The sequence below is a fragment of the Podarcis tiliguerta genome, assembly GCF_965153285.1.
Source record: "Podarcis tiliguerta genome assembly, chromosome: 13".
NCBI lineage: Eukaryota > Metazoa > Chordata > Lepidosauria > Squamata > Lacertidae > Podarcis > Podarcis tiliguerta.
In genome coordinates, this window is record NC_139546.1 from 5,980,845 (window position 1) to 5,998,195 (window position 17,351).

Sequence of the window (17,351 nt, forward strand, 5' to 3'; positions counted from 1 at the left end):
CATTCCCCTGATCCACCAAGTTTGCAACTCTATTAAAACAAACAATGAGATTCGTCTGACATGACTTGTTTTTGAGAAGCCCATACTGGGTCTTATGAATCACAGCATCCTTTTTAAGTGCTCACAGACTGACCATTTAATTATCTGTTCTAGTACCTTTCCTGGTATTGACGTCAAGCTGACCAATCAGTGGTCTGTTAACCAGGACCTGAAAATTGGACCATCAGTACCACTTGGAAGGAAAGGGACGTGGGTGGCGCTGTGGGTTAAACCACAGAGCCTAGGATCGATCAGAAGGTCGGCGGTTCGAATCCCTGTGATGGGTTGAGCTCCCATTGTTCGGTCCCTGCTGCTTTCAACCTAGCAGTTCGAAAGCACGTCAAAGTGCAAGTAGATAAATAGGTACCACTCCAGCGGAAAGGTAAGCGGCGTTTCCGTGCGCTGCTCTGGTTCGCCAGAAGTGGCTTAGTCATGCTGGCCACATGACCCAGAAGCTGTACGCCGGCTCCCTCAGCTAATAAAGCAAGATGAGTGCTGCAACCCCAGAGTCGGCCATGACTGAACCTAATGGTCATGGGTCCCTTTACCACTTGGAAGACAATGACCAACCAGGTTTTATCAGACTTTGCTCTAGAAAAGGCAGGGAGGGGGCTTAAAAAGAAGAATTTCTATTTGAGACACTACAACAGTAAAACAGTAGTGGTCATATATCAAAATCTGTATGCCAAAGCAGTAGAAATTTGCCCAGCGGCAAAAAAACAAGTATTCCACATTAGAAATAATGAGAATGGACGATTTCTGCTCTGCAGTTGTTCCAGGATTTTGGTATTCCGTCTGCTGAACTCAGATTAAATGCTGGTCAGAAATCAGATTTTTCCAATCTCAGGATGGAACAGATTTTGTGTGTGCACTGTTCCTATTTTATTAGAATAGGATGCAGTAAAACCTGCATCATTGTACCTATTCACACCAGTCTCCACTTAATTCAGTAGGGGGGAAGACTGGAAACATCAGCCTGCGACAGAGAGCAAAGCTACTGGTGAAGACCCCTGCGGCAAGAATGTCTCCATTGTGGGATGTTTGTTTGAGCACCAACAAAAGCCTCTGAGAGCTGGTCTGGGAAGCTAGTTTGCCTCTTCCCTAGATATCTTGAGCCCACCTGTAGTAAAGAGGAAATCGCTGTCTCCCTCTGGCACCTTAGCAGCATTTAAGTTCCCTTTCGGGGCATGAGGAAGAAATGCAGGGAACAGGAAGTGCAAAGCAGTTGTGTTTCCTATTTCACCTTCTTAGTGTCGTGCTCAGAATGGCTCTCAGCCTATGGCTTCAGCCCTCTCCATCCTTTTGCTCGACTGCTGTTAAATTGAGACCAGCTACATGAGCCAATTTTAAAGTGTGTGGGAAATTTCCTTTGGTGCCAGCGCTGCCTCTTTCCGTGATACACCAATCAATCACTTTGATGAATTCTAATATTAAAGCCAAACTACTGAACACACCATCAAAATCAGAGGCAACAAAATTCACCCCTTGCCTTTCAGCATGAGATATAATTGTTGGAGCAAGTTTGTTTATTAGTAACCTGGGGCGGGGGAGGGGGGGAAGGCTGTTTGGTGTGGGTTTTTTTGCAAAAGAAAAGAAAGGAAAAGAAAGATTTCTTTGAGTGCAATATTGATTCTTTTCTAAAACTGCCCTATTGATCTTAGTGCATTAAGCTTCTCAGGGAGCGAAAAGCAGACGCTGGAACTTATGCAGGGAAGAGACCACACACATCCCAGAACACCCTTCAGAAACTGAGCATAGTTTCCATAACACAGGGTAAAGTAGAATCCGTCCCCAACTACTGAAACACAGTTCAACTAGGAATATTGTTCGCAAGCCACCAAGTCTTCTGTGAAGAATTCATTCAACCGGAAAACTTTGCTGGTCTTCATTTATGTTGCCACACTCAACGCATGACTTCAGTATCCCCTTGAAAAGTCCATTTTTTAGGAAGGATTCGAAACCTGTGGGACCAGAGATGCTCAGAAGACTGGAGTAAATTTACGGGCTATTTGAAAAGTAATTGTGATGAACAGATTACGCTAGTAGGTTTGCAAGAAGTTTTGTAAGGTGAATTATTTGAAATATTGCAAAAAAGACAACGAGGTGAACTATTAGTTAAGGACAATTAAAGGTAATATAAAATTAAGAAATGCATAATAAGTGACATGGAACGGAAAATCATCAGAGGCGTTGACTGAAGTCCAAAAATATTGTATAAGATGAGAAGTTAAGCTGTATGAATGTTGGAATTAATATGTTAAAAAAATTAATTAAAATGTGTATATATGTATATGTGTGTGTGTGTGTGTGTGTGTGTCCAATTTTTAGTACAGTCATACCTTGGTTCTGGAACGCCTTGCGACTCAAACGTTTTGGCTCCTGAACACTGCAAACCCGGAAGTGAGTGTTCTGGTTTGTGAACGTTTTTTGGAAGCCAAACGTCCAACACAGCTTCTGTGGCTTCTGATTGAGTGCAGGAAGCTTCTGCAGCCAATCGGAAGTCGCGCTTTGGTTTTTGAACGTTTTCGGAAGTCAAATGGACTTCCAGAACGGATTCCGTTTCAGAACCAAGGTACGACTGTACATTGAAAGTGTTTATTTATTATGAATTAATTTTTATTGCATTTGGAACATAGGAAGCTGTCTTCTACTGAGCCAGACCCCAGTCCATCCAACTCAGTATTGTCTGCACAGATTGGCAGCTGCTCTCCAAGATTTCAGGCAGGAGGTCTCTATCTGGAGGTGTGCTGGGAACTGAACCTGGGATCTTCTGCTTCCAAGGCAGATGTGCTACCATTGAGCCACGGCCCTTTAAAATAAATATAAATAAAGCAGTTTAAACAATTTTCCATCAGATGGAAAATAAATAAAATCAGTTTGAACAATCAGATGAACAGGGTGGGTACTAAAGTATGTGAATGTGTGTATCGACTGGCCAGATAAACCAGGTGAGGGTAGCTGATGGGTCTCAAACCCTCGGTGAGTTAGGGACTTCTCCTGCATGCAAAGGCTGGCTGTGGCAGATTAAGTGGACGAGACCAATAGTGGGTCCAAAACAGAGGGGTAGCTAGGGGGAGACACTCCACAGGGGTTGGCACTTACCATGGGACCTACAGTGCGCCCGAGCCACACGTCTCTCCACACTGCCCAAAATGGCCGCGCCACCCTACAGCCACCACCAGGGGGAGGTGGTGGGTAGACTCCTTGGAGGCTCTGCGCAGCATGCCCTGTCCTGGCTCGCCCCGCCCCAGACTCAGGGTGCATGCGCTGCCCCAAATGGCTAGCTATGCCACTGGTCCAACAGTTGAGAAGGGAGTTTCTGCACATGCTGTAGAGCAGCGGTTCTCAACCTGTTGGTCCCCAGATGTTGTTGAACTACAACTCCCATCATCCCTGAGCTCTGGCCTTGCTAGCTCGGGGTGATGGGAGTTGTAGTCCAACAACATCTGGGGACCCACAGGTTGAGAAAGGTTGCTGTAGAGGGAAGTGAGGAGCAGATGGGGGTCATCAACATGGGAAAATAGCCCAGGTTGCTGATCCTAAACCTCTACCGCTTTTCTCAATCATGAGAAATGCTTCAGGAGTAAACCTCGAGGAAAAATGCGTACCTGCTGCCTTGTGGGACATTTTTGGGAGAAGAGAAGGCTAAGCAGTAAACCCTGCACAAATCTGGAGTAGAGTCCCTAAGACAGTTGGATGGTGCCTTGTATGCCTCCTCATGGCAACTCCTGCAGCCAAGCTGGTGCCAGATGTATAGCCAGTGTGGTGTAGTGGTTAAGAGCGGTGGACTCGTAATCTGGTGAACCAGGTTTGCGTCCCTGCTCCTCCACATGCAGCTGCTGGGTGATCTTGGGCTAGTCACACTTCTCTGAAGTCTCTCAGTCTCACTCACCTCACATAGTGTTTGTTGTGAGGGAGGAAGGGAAAGGAGATTGTCAGCCCCTTTGAGACTCCATAGGGTAGTGATATCCTGCCAACCTAGCAGTTCGAAAGCACGTCAAAGTACAAGTGGATAAATAGGTACCACTCCGGCAGGAAGATAAATGGTGTTACCGTGTGCTGCTCTGGTTCGCCTCGGCCAATAAAATGAGATGAGCGCCGCAACCCCAGAATCGGTCACGACTGGACCTAATGGTCAGGGGTCCCTTTACCTTAGGGAAGTGATAAAGCGGAATATCAAATCCAAACCCCTCCCCTTCTTCTTCTTCTTCTTCCTCCTCCTCCTCCTCCTCCTCCTCCTCCTCTTCTTCTTCTTCTTCTTCTTCTTTCCTTTGGATCACATCAGCAGAGCCAAGAGGGGTCTTGTCATCTGGGCAACCCAGGACCACCATACGCACTGGCCAGGCTTGCGTCACAGAGAGTTCACAATGATTTAACTTCACCCTTGGAGGCACACTTCAATGTCTCTCGAGACAGACAGATGCCAACAACAACAATAAGCATTTAAAGGTTACAGCGTACTTCTTCAGCTGCAAAAGAGGAATGGGCGGCAACATGTTGTTGTTGTTTAGTCGTGTCCAACTCTTCGTGACCCCCTGGACCAGAGCACGCCAGGCACTCCTGTCTTCCTCTGCCTCCCACAGTTTGTAGCTTCGAGAACACTGTCCAGCCATCTCATTCTCTGTCGTCCCCTTCTCCTTGTGCCCTCCATCTTTCCCAACATCAGGGTCTTTTCCAGGGAGTCTTCTCTTCTCATGAGGTGGCCAAAGTATTGGAGCCTCAGCTTCACGATCTGTCCTTCCAGTGAGCACTCAGGTCTGATTTCTTTAAGAATGGATATGTTTGATCTTCTTGCAGTCCATGGGACTCTCAAGAGTCTCCTCCAGCACCATAATTCAAAAGCATCAATTCTTCAGTGATCAGCCTTCAATGATCAGCCTCAGAGAAGCTATGAACTATGCCGTGCAGGGCCACCCAAGATGGACATGTCATAGTGGAGAGTTTTGACCAAACGTGATCCACCTGGAGCACGAACCGGCAAGCCACTCCAGTATCCCTGCCACGAAAACTCCAAGGGCAAAGGCAACAGGCAGCATGTAGTGCAAGGCATTTAGTGAGACGTTGTCTTGCAATGATACTAATTTTTAGAGGGGCAGTACTGGGAGAGCAAGTGAAATATTTGCTGTCTGGATAATCCATAGTAGTTATTGAAGCCCTGGTTCATGGCACCTATTATTATACACACACCTGTTCTTCCAGCTGTTCCTGAGCAGCCTCTCAGTGCCATGTCCATTTGCCTGCATTATCTCCCCAGAGCTTGGATGGGATAGGTATCCATTATTTCACATTTCTGTTCTTATGCCATCTGAAGGCATCAGTTATTCAGCAAAGAACTGAGACTACAGATGATTAGCTTGGTAGAAGGAAGAGTGAAGTGCCAAGCCGGGCAAGAAAGTCTGAGATTGTTGGTGTGGGTGTGCCTTATTTTTATTTAGTCATTAATGTCCCTAGATGTAAGAAGTTCTGTTTTGATGTCTCAGCTGAACCTTAGAAGATTAAAAGCATTTTGATCGTTGCTTTTTGCAGCCAACATTAAACATTATTGTTCCCATGAAGTCAGAGTGTAGGTGTTTGTGTGTGTGGAGGAGAGTGAAATTAAGAAAAGAGCATTTGGTAAGAGATAAAAACAATGAACATAATCATAAAATTATATAGCTCTTTGCAAACTTCTCTGTACAGGCAGAGTAACATGATCAACCCTCCAACTTGTCTACTTAAGATTAAAACAAGGCAGTGTGATGTTCATTGTGCTTTTCATGCATAATAATAATAATAATAATAATAATAATAATAATAATAATAACAACAACAACAATAATAGTAATAACACCTTTCATTAGGATAAGTCATACATTCTCTTTCATGCAAAGCAGCTATGTGTTCAGAGAATGGCTGTGGGGATAGTCAAAATCTTTCCATGCCAGCATTCATCTGTTCACAATTGTCTGCTTTTCTCCCCACATAGGGTTTTTTTCTCTCTCTTAAAAATAAAACACAATGGATGCCTACCAGCCAGCTAGCTAGCCAGCCAGCCAGGTTTTACCAAAATTTGCCAGTCTCATGAGTGGCAAATAATTGTGGATAAATACATGCAATATTTTGAAGAGAAAAGTTATCCACACCCTGCAAAACTCTTTTAGCTTTTGTAAAAAAATATTTGGGTATTTAACCTTTGGGTGACATTCATATACATTGGATATCTGTCTGTCTGTCTTGTCTATCTGAAATTAGCTTTCGGCAAATTCCACTGACAAGCAGTTCAGGATTTCAAAGGCCTAAGACTTTTGAAGTTGGGCTGTGGTCTAAACCACAGAGCCTAGGACTTGCCGATCAGAAGGTCAGCGGTTTGAATCCCCGCGATGGGGTGAGCTCCCCTTGCTCGGTCCCAGCTCCTGCCAACCTAGCAGTTCGAAAGCATGTCAAAGTGCAAGTAGATAAATAGGTACCGTTTCAGCAGAAAGGTAAATGGAGTTTCCATGTGCTGCTCTGGTTTCTCCAGGAGTGGCTTAGTCATGCTGGCCACATGACCCGGAAAAAAAGGTCTGTCGACAAACGTCGGCTCCCTTGGCCTGTAAAGTGAGATGAGCGCCGCAACCCCAGAGTCGTCTGCGACTGGACTTAACTGACAGGGGTCCTTTACCTTTAGCTTTTAAAAAAGATTTTTGAACTCTTCTCCCTTACCTCAAAGTTCCTCTGCTTTTCCAGCTGAGGTTCACTTCAAATTTGGTTTTACATCAAGCCGTGTGGACAGTTCTATTCATGAGCGAACACCCTGCGTGGAAACTTAAGTTTAGAATAGTTAACATAGGTGTGCAAGTTTCTCTGAACAGTCAGGATTAAAGATGTTCCCTTAGCCTGTCTCTCTTTATAAAAGTAGCAGCATGTTCTTTTCATGACTTTTTGGAAACTGTTTTGCTTCTACTACACTGTTTTTGTACTACTTTAGAGTTTAAATCTTCTCGTTTGAATGTTTTTGTTTGCCGTAATTTTAACTTTTTGTAAACCATCTTGGAAACCTGTTTAAGGGCAGGGTACAAATAAAATAAATCAAATGGTTCACTAATTTGGTTCCCACTTATTCAGAGGATATTGTCCTTGTAGTACCAATGACCTTTAAAATACTGGCTTGTTTTTTGTGTTTTTTTTACAGCAGTCCTTTCCCCCTGTGATCATATTGCATGGTATCTCATTTCCAGCTTTTAAAATAGAATGATTGCAGACTTTGTCTGATTGCAGAGATTGTATTACGTTTTGTTTGACAAAGAAAGCTAAAAGATGCATACCTTCTTCCTTCGCTTCAGAGTTTTGTAATTTAGATGTATGGAGGATGCAAAGTAGCTATGGTTTCGTGCCTGAACCGCAAAGATCGATTGAACACGCTTAATTGGTCCTTATCTTGCAGTTATACTTAACACTTCTTTTGAGGAAGATTCTAAAAGGATACAGTTACGGCCTTTCTAAAGTACTCTAGGTGTAGGGTTACCCATTTCTCTTATCTCTTCCCCTGCCTCCTTCCCCAAAGTTGAGCACAGCATTTTACATAGCAACTAATGAACATGTTAGTGATCGGTGCAGTCGGAAATTCAGGCCTCTGAAAACGCTAACTGCACAAAGGTTAATAGCATTGCAAAGTAGACTCCTTTAAAAAAATAATCACCAAAGTGGGGTTTTAGTGGGTTAACACTCCAGAATAATGCATAAGGAAGAATGGGGGGGGGAATGGGTTGTGGCTGCTATCTGAATAGTTATTTGAGGTGTCCAATGACTTAGACATTTTTAACACAGTTTTATAATTAGTTTGTCATGCAGCACAGAGCCTAGCATTTGAAAGACTCAGCGCACCTTTGGTAGCACAGAACTAGATGTGCTTTTTTTTTTTTTTTTTAATCTGACCACTGTGTAATTGTTGTTTAAAAAGGAGAAGAATATCATTGTGGCTCACTTCAGACATCACACCAAACTATGATTAAGAAAGCTGAACTATGTTATAGTGCGATATATGGATTGGCGAACCCTGATTTGCAATTGGCCAGCAAACCAAATATCAGAAACCATGCTTTGTGCTAACTATGGCTTGGTGTGCTGCCAAAATTGACAGCTTATAGTTTCAAGCGCCATTCTGCTTCCAGAAGCTGCTGGACAGCCATGGAAACAAGAATGGATTTTTAAAGCTAGGCGATTTCTGCTTATGTAGCTGAAAATGAAAATTAGAAGCAGATCTGGACCTTGCCATATTCATTCATTCAATATCCCGCTTTTCAGAGAGAGTTTTGTGGCTTGCCCTGTTGTGCTTTTGGGATCTCTAGTCAACATCAGCAATTCCAGACAGGCTACAATTAGAGCCAATACATTTGAGAATTTTCTCTCTGGACCCATTTCTATCATTTAGTGGGAGTTTGGTTTTTTTCCTCTGGTAGGAGAACGTGTCATCTTAGTTGGTGAAACTTAATTTTGCAAATTTCTTCAGTGAGGGGGTCTTAAAATATGTTTTGGGGTGTGAGGAATTCAATTCTGTTTTTTTTTATTGGACAAAGTTTCACTTGATAAGTCTACGTTTGATGAAGAAGCACAGAAATTGCTTTCGGAAAACCAAATAATTTTAATTTTAACCTTCTGAAAATGTCAGGTAATGCTAAATAATAATACATAAGTAAGTAATGATAATTTTAATATACTATAACTGCAATCATTTTTAATGATTTCTGTGCAATTTTACACACCTTTTACTTACCAAGCAAAAGTAACTTACCGTATTTTTCCGTGTATAACAAACCCCCATGTATAAGACTCCAAATTGAGAAAATGGGGGCAGATTGTATCCATGTATAAGACGACCCACAATTTTGAACATATTTTTAAACAAAACAAAACAAAACCTACCCTTATACATGGAAAAGTATGGCATATCAGTTTAACGAAAATTTATTTCGAGTTCCCAAACCATGTCACAACTTTTTAGCACCCCTCATTTTGGGAATTTGAGAGTTGAAAAATTCAACTCACCGTACTCTGGTAGGCTTTCTTTTCACATGGTCAGTGGCGTAGCGTGGGGGGTGCAGGGGGGGGGGGCGGCCGCACCAGGCGCAACATCTGGGGGCAGCTCTCTGCCCCTACCTGGCTCACTCTCTCTCTCTCACTGCAGTGCTGGCTGTGCGAATCCGATCCGAGCCGCCGGGTCGCCGCCCACTGTGGAGGGGAGGATGCCAGGCGTGCGGTGCGGTGCGGAGAGAGAGCGAGGGACTATCTGGGGGAGGGACAGTGCAGCGGGGGGGGGGCGCAAATTACTTGCCTTGCCCGGGTTGCTGACAACCCACGCTACGCCACTGCACATGGTGATTATTCTTTTAACAAGCAAATGTACTGGAGCTGGCCCGCTCATGGGGGCAGGATAAAGCTCCTGCCTCGGGCTCCACCCACCCAGCCACTTCTGTTGTCACCAACTAGAGCAGTGGTGTCCAAACTTTTTTCAAAGAGGGCCAGATTTGATGAAGTTTCAATTTAGGATTGAAGTTGTGGAGCTCTTTTATGATTTAACCATGAAGTTGTTGAGCTTTATTTAGGGTTGACGTTGTTGAGCTTTTTGGGGGGGTTGAAGTTGTTGAGCTTTTATTAGGATTGAAGTTTTTGACGCTTTTTAAGGATTTTACCCCAGGGAATAAACTGCCACAGGGGCCAGATTAAACTGACCAGCAGACCGGATTAGGCCCCCAAAGGGGACTTCGGACATGCCTTAACATGCTTTATGCTCTGTGGTTAAGAGACTGGGAAATGTTATGTTTGTACGGGAGAAGTTTCTCTACCAGGCGAAAAATGCAGAAATTCTTCTCTTAAACTCTGACTCATTTATCGCTCGGGGATTGATAGACGGCTTACAACAAAGAGCTGTTATCTACTTTGACAAGCTCTAAAGCTGTGCAGCATTAGGGGGAGATTTCTTTTTCTTCATCCAAACTAGTAATTATTCTGACTCTGTTTTGATTTCTTCTCCTGTTCCGCAGCACCATCTCCAATCACAAATGTGAAAAAAGGGAAAGTCGGCAAAAATAGCATCTCACTCTCTTGGCAGGAGCCAGATCGACCCAATGGCATCATCCTGGAGTATGAAATCAAATATTTTGAAAAGGTGTGATTGTCCGATTGCAACACTGTTCTAACTATCTTTGATTTCTGCCTTCCTCTGCTCAGTTAGAATTATCGTATCTGTTCAAAAGAGATGGAGTAATTTTTGTTTGTAACTCCATGTCAAATTAATTATACTGTGACTGATTAGGAAGCCTTGGTGTGTGTGTGTGTGTGTGTGTGTGTGTGTGTGCATACTGTACTTATTTTCCTTAGTGCATTGCTTCTGTTGAACAAATACATTAAGCTTTCTTGTTAGTTCCATGTTCTGGTTTTATTTCACTAAAATTAAGAAACTGACAGTGCAATCCTGTGCATGTCTGCTCAGAGGTAAGCCCCACCAACTTACTCCTAGGTAAGTGTGTACAGGAATGCAGCTTGATTAACTATGATTGAGGGATAGTCGATAGATCGTATTCTTGTAGCTTTTCCAAAATGTCATACAGTTGTTGTTATTATTATTAGACACATTTAAATGTTCAACATCCATCACATAGATGAATTTGTAATATAATCTTAATAAGCTTAGAGTACAAGTAGCTACATCAGAGTGAAGGAACTTCATAGCTCGGTCTCTGAGACACTGTCCTACTGCATACCAGCTCTGCGTTGACATTTGGGTCATAGCTGTCAACTTTTCCCTTTTCTTGCGAGGAATCCTATTTGGAATAAGGGAATTGGCCTTTAAAAAAGGGAAACGTTGACAGCTATGATTTGGGCTCTTCTAGAATTTACTTTGTCCAAATATTTTAGTTTCAAAACACCAAGTCATTTACTTCATACCACTTTCGCTGTTCTCCTTTCCCCTGAAATTAACAAAAAAACCCACAACATGGGAATTGTAGTTTGGTGAAGGTGCTGGGCTGGCCCAAGACATTTTGGCATCTGAGGCAAACCACAAAATGGTGTTTCCCTCCCCGCCAGGGAAGAAGGGGTGAGTGAAGATCTATATCCAGAACAAGGAGGTGAATACAGATCTACATCAGGATCTTCAGTTCCTGTGGATCGTGCCACCTGAGGCAGTTGCTTCACCTTGCCTCATGGGTGGGCCGGCTGCAATGCTGAGACTTCTCTTTTAGAGATCCCTAAGCTGCCTCCTTCGCCACACAGAGCCAGAGCTAGAGTCCCTTGGTTTCCTTTGGGAAGAAAATATTGTTCTCAAACTAGTTTAACTACAAGTGCCTCGGTGTTGAATTGTGGTGCATGAAAATTCAAAACGAGGGTTAGACTAACATGAAATAATAAATGAAGGACTGAGGAGAGATCAAGTGAAACAAGCAGACTCTGCCCCCCAACCCCAGGTAGCTTCAAATGGAGGACAAAAAAGTCAAGAACTCAGCCATGCTATTTAGGAGTTCACCCATTGCTCCACAGCCTGAAATCCTGATAATTCTTGACAGGGAAGTAGTTTCCCATAGATCTGGGGGCTCTGAATTACCCCCTCTTTTTCCTTGAGCATCGCTAGTATGTTAGGAATACTCTTCCGTCTTCTGTTGTTTTCGTTTCTGAACTCTGTTCAGACAGCTAGGAAAAAGCACTAAACAGCATTTGTGTGCAGACAGTGGTGGCTGTCAGAGAAAAAAGGTGGAAGGGACGGGGAGAGTCAGAAATGGGTTCTCTTGGCAGCAGGTGGGGGCAGAAGAGGCTGACAAGCTTGAGGGAACAACATACAGTGGTGCCCCGCAAGACAAATGCCTCGCAAGACGGAAAACCCACTAGACGAAAGGGTTTTCCGTTTTTCAATGCGCTTTGCAGGACGAATTTCTCTATGGGCTTGCTTTGCAAGATGAAAATGTCTTGTGATTCTTGCGATTTTTTTTCACTCCCCACCCCCTTTTTCTAAGGCACTAAGCTGCTAATAGCCTTTTAGCAGCTAATCCGCTAATCCCTTAAGCCTTTAATAGCCTCTAATAGCCGCTAAACCGCTAATAGCGCTAATCCACTAATCCGCTAATGGGCTTGCTTCGCAAGACGAAAAAACCGCTAGACGAAGAGACTCGCGGAACGGATTCTTTTCGTCTTGCGAGGCACCACTGTACAGATAAAATGCATAGGCTAAATCCATTGCAAACACCTGCTAATATTATGATGTGGGCAACTGCCGTTGAGAACGGAAGACTTCACAATTTAAGAACACAAAAGAGCTTGCTGGATCACGCCAATGTCCCATCAAGTTCAGTATTCTGTTGGCAAACCAGATACCTGCAGAAAGCACGCAAGCAGATTTAGGGCTTCAGGATTAATTTCTTTGTTCTTCCGAGGGAAGAGTAAGCCTGTTTTCCTTCATAATAACGTCTTATAAAGCACACTGATAAGAGCTACTGAGCAAACGCTTTGAATAAATTAATATGATCATATACTTGCTCACATACAACGTGCAGAATCAAGATGACGTACTTGAATTGCCTTTTTTGTGAGGGGGGGGGAGGCAAAGCAAAGTCGTTTAAATTTAGTGAAATAAAACCTGCATACTTCATTTTGTTTTTATTACATCCATTAGGCTTGATAGTTAATATAAATGATCTTTCACACACACACAAAACAGCCTACTCAAAACAGCAGTAGGATTGCAGTTCAGTCTTAATTCCTGTTACTGTTCTTGCTGCTTCCTTGTTTTGTGACTTCGTGCTGTTGGGAAGCAGTGAAATATTTAAGGGGGGGGCAGGCAGTTCCCCTGCAGAGGGCATCAAGCTGGGGGAATTTTTGTCCTCACCCTGGGCACCATATTACTGGGTGGATCAGTGCAGAATCTTCCTACATTTCCATTGCTTAGACCCAGCAGGCATGGCCAAACTTGGCCCTCCAGCTGTTTTGGGACTACAGTTCCCATCATCCCTGACCACTGGTCCTGTTAGCTAGGAGTGATGGGAGTTGTAGTCCCAAAACAGCTGGAGGGCCAAGTTTGGCCATGCCTGGTTAGAGGGTGGAAGACACCCACACAATTGGCCTTGTAGCTTTTCACTCAATTGGGTGCATTTAATTTTAGAGCCGCGATAGATACAATACCGGAAAAGGCCTAGATTGGACTTTTTGAAGGAAAGACTCTCGCCGGCAGAAAAGGAAGTCTTGTGCCTTGCCTTGCCTTGCCCTCCCCAGTCTGTTTCTATCCCTTGCCAGTCCTCAAAGCAAGTGAAGTCGGGGATTTCAATCAGTCCCTGCCCAGGTGACTGGCCAGAACAGAGTTTTGTGCTATTTGCAAATGTGCAGTGCATTTATGCCAGTCTGGCAACGCCGGCGTGTATCAAGAGCTGATGAATTTTAGATGCTCAGCGTTGCTGTGCAAGGTCTCTGTTCTCCCACGTTGCTTTACAGGGACCAAACTGAGAGGACATTCATATATGCAGACATGCCAAACCAGGGGTCAGCAAGGTTTATCTTGCCTGAGCCGAATCGGTCCCGCAGAGATCTCTCCGTGGGCCAGATCACGAGCGCCCACGCCTGCGATTTTCGGCATCTGCACAGACGCGATTTTCGGCGCCAAGGAAGCGAGTCCCCGTGACATGCTGCACCGGTTTAGCTCAGCTGCAAGCGGGCAACTTGGTTCAGGGGCGGCTTATCGATCGGTCAGATGACCTCTGCGGGCTGCTTCCGGCCCATAGGCCTTAGGTTGCTGACCCCTATGCCAAATAATGCTCCTTTCTTAACTGCACTACTGCAACGTTGCAAATGGTTGGATGCTCCCCCAGGCAAAAAAAGAGGAGAAAAAGTCAATCAAGGCTTTTAGCCTATGGAAGTGTGTGTGTGTGTGTGTGTGTGTGTGTGTGTGTGTGTTATACATGGGGGAGCACTTAAACATGCCCTCCACCAGCTGCAATGTGAGGATATACTGTCCAGAAAACATTGTGCTAATAAATCCTAAAGTGATTATTTTCTGTGAAGGACAAAATGCACTTCTATTATTTTACTGTGCTGTTAAAATTCAACAACAAGCTTTGATTACACAAAATCCTATTGCAATTGTAACCTCTCAAGTCTCATCAAATTAGCAAAGCAGCCCGTATTATACAAAAGTACAGCTTTAAAACCTAACTAGCTGTATCTAACTCTCACTTCCAATATAAAGACATATAGAAAGGGAGATGATTCCATATTAAAATTAAATTTGACAGACATGTTTCAGCCAAACAATCCCTTTTGACTGCTTAGAAAAGTTTCATAGCTGCAGGTTCTCATTAAATGAGACCCCTATCTATATTTTAAAATACAAATCCTTTCAATAATTTGGCTGCAGCAAAGTGGAAGCGAATAGGATCCAAGTGTCTTAATTCACCAGAGCTTGAACATGAGACAGCTGCTAAAATAGCAAATGCCATTTTAGGCATTACTGGGCACCTAATGTCAACATCATGAGAAGTAATAAGCCCTCTTAAGGTGTTCAGTTTCTGCATGTGATGGCTGAGCTACAGAGGTGCACCCACAAGCCCTGTTCTCAACCTGTGCTCATTCCACCCCGATCTTCATGCACTGTGCAGATGTGTCTGAAGGGGGTTTGCAACCATGTTCCAACTGAACATGCTTAGATGCCTCCCTGTATTGGGGAACCCTGAATTATCACAAGGAGGCTTCTAATCACATTCAGACAACTTCGAGGACCCCAGGGGCAGGTCTGATGTGGAGGTGGTACATTTGAGGACATTGGGGCAGGGCTTAGATGTGTGCCTCTTGTCCTTCCCCTATTTAGCTCTGAGCTCCTCCAGAGGGCTGTAGCTCCATTCTGCCCCACCTAGTTCTGTTATGGCCAGTTCTGGGTGCCACAATTTAAGGAGGGCATGGACAAATTGGAGCATTTCCAGTGGAAGGAGACTAGGGTGATGAAGGATCTTGATGTCAAGTTGAACATGACCCAGCACGAGAAACCAAGAGCCACAAGGAACACTTAAAAGATCTGAGCATATTATAGTGTGGAGAATAGAAAGTTAAGGGGAGATGTGATAGCAGTCTTCAGATATCTGAAGATTTGTCCCACAGAAGGTGGAACACACTTTGTTGCTTCAGAGAAAAGGATCAGAAGCATTGCCAGATTTACATATAAGCTAAACAAGCTATAAAATACATATTTTATTATGTGCAAGTGGTTTTCGATACCTATTAGGTTCATAAATGACCATATAGCATATATTCAACACAAAAAAGCGGCAATTTGTTGTTGACAAAGGACAGCTGGACATATGAAGAGCCCCATTACCTTCAGTAGCTTAGGGCTTCATCAAACCTAAATCTGGCCCTGATCAGAAGCAACTGCAGGGAAGCACATTTCAGCTAAACACAGAAGAAACTTTCCTTTTTAATGGTACAACCTCATTTGGCAAGTGAACAGACTGCCTCACAACGAGGTGGGCTCTCCTTCACTTCAAACTTGACAGCCGCTAGCCAAAGATGCTGTTGCATCTTGCCCTGAATATGAGGTTGCAGTGGCTGACCTTCAAGCCCTCTTCCAACTCTGCCATTCTCACATCTGTTAAATATAAAACTGAGTGTTCCTTTACTCCGCTTCATATATGGAGTGCCACAGGTGTGATGCTCCTAACCTTTTATCCAGAGTTGAGAGATCAAGTGCAGACTCACTTTCTTCATTTCTCCCCTTCCATGGTTTGGGGTTAAATGTGTGCATCAAAGTTCATTCTTGGTTTAAGCTTTTGTGTGCATGCACACTTCTTCATGCACATGAAAGCTTATTGTGTGTCGAGGACCCCCAAGTCACCCCCGAATAAAAACATGGTTCACACATCATCTTTGTTTTGGTTTTTGGCATAATTTTGGCCACAACTTTATTGAATTACAGTATGTGAGTGGTTGCTTAGGCATTGGTTAGCGACTATCTGTTCCCACTTGGAGGTACGAACAGAACTGACAAACACACCCGTGCGGAAGTCAGTAAGGGTAAACATTTTGGGGGAGAGAATAGAGCTGGGCACCAGGCTCTCACCTCTCCCCAAATGTTCCCAGGGGCTCTTGCGTGGCCCTAGCCCCTAGCCAGGGGTTCGGACAAGAGCATGGTGAGCCCTGTATTCCTTTAGCGGAATACCCTTGCAGCAGCAGCATTGGAGGGGCAGGCACAGCCAACCACATCCCCTCCACCAACCAAAAATTAACCAATGCCTGCCCGCAACCTTACAAGTTGTGACAATTTGCTACGAAGTCAGCAAAACCCAAATGGCACCAGCCAATCAGCCAAATGGTAAAATTCCTACCAGGCCCCTGCCGCAAAGCAGACGACCCCATGACAGGCATAGCAAGGTCAGCGCAAACAAACCCTAAATAAAGGGAGGATGGGCGGGTAATCCGATGTGTGCAGCGAAAAGAGGAAACTCAACGCTGCGCACAGGGAACATATATATATATAGCACCCCCATCAATCAAATAAAATTGCAACAATAAACTTTCCCCAGCAACAATGGAAGGTGTCCAATCAAATTTGTGGCCATCCAAACTAACCCGCCCAGCAACAGGGGATGTCATGGTTGCTCCCACCGCGACATGTGCTCTCTATGAAGGAGAAACCGCTTACCGAGAACAAACTTAGTTGGTCTCTAAGGTGCTACTGGACAATTTTTTAATTTTATTTTTATATATATTTTGACTGTGTCAGACCAACACGGCTGCCTACCTGAATCTAGAATCAAGGTTCATGTTAGACTGAATTAATAATAATAATAATAATAATAATAATAATAATAAAGACTCTCCTCCCAGAAGGGAGGGGAGTGGTTGTGGACGGGAGTCCCGACCCCGCCCACGCAGGGGCGGGAGCCCCTGCTTCTTCCGGCTCACCTGGCCGGTGCCTCACGCCCAGGAGGCGGCTCCCACCTGGAGCCGCCCGTAGAGGGGGAGGGCTTGACCTTAGTTTATATGCTGGCGCCGGCCCCCTCCTCAGCCTCTTTCTACGTTGCTGCTTCGAGAGTCACCCACCCTCCACTCCCTCTAGCTCAGGGCTCAAGTTTTCTTCTGGCCTTGCTATGGACCTTAGGTTGGTCGCCCGGTTGTCTGGGGGCCTGGTAGGAGTTTTTCCTGTTGGCATTAGGCCTATAGGTTTTTTTGCCTACCTCGTAGCAATCGTCACAACTTTTGTGGTATTGGTGGGTAGGTTAGGCATTGGATTTGGGTGTTATGCTGTGTGGGAAGGCTAGGTGTGGCCATCGCCTACGCCTTCGATTTGGGTATTCCGTTAAAGGAATCCGGCGGTTGTGTATTCT

At 44.4% G+C, this 17,351-nt stretch overlaps 1 protein-coding gene and 1 long non-coding RNA gene across 11 annotated transcripts in view; one reads left to right on the forward strand and one right to left on the reverse strand.

Moving 5' to 3' along the window:
- Nucleotides 1–17,351, reverse strand: part of LOC310661666 — a 651,353-nt gene that overhangs the window by 420,385 nt on the left and 213,617 nt on the right. The gene's annotated exons all lie outside the window — the stretch shown is intronic.
- The window catches only part of EPHA5 (EPH receptor A5), a 245,705-nt gene that overhangs the window by 166,871 nt on the left and 61,483 nt on the right, over nt 1–17,351 (forward strand). For 7 of the 10 annotated variants that reach the window (XM_083407520.1, XM_083407522.1, XM_083407528.1 and 4 more), the window contains one exon: nt 10,038–10,162. The exons of the other annotated variants lie outside the window; for them this stretch is intronic. In XM_083407520.1, coding sequence (XP_083263646.1) covers nt 10,038–10,162 — 125 coding nt within the window. The remainder of the gene's footprint in view (nt 1–10,037; nt 10,163–17,351) is intronic. 10 annotated transcript variants of the gene reach the window in all.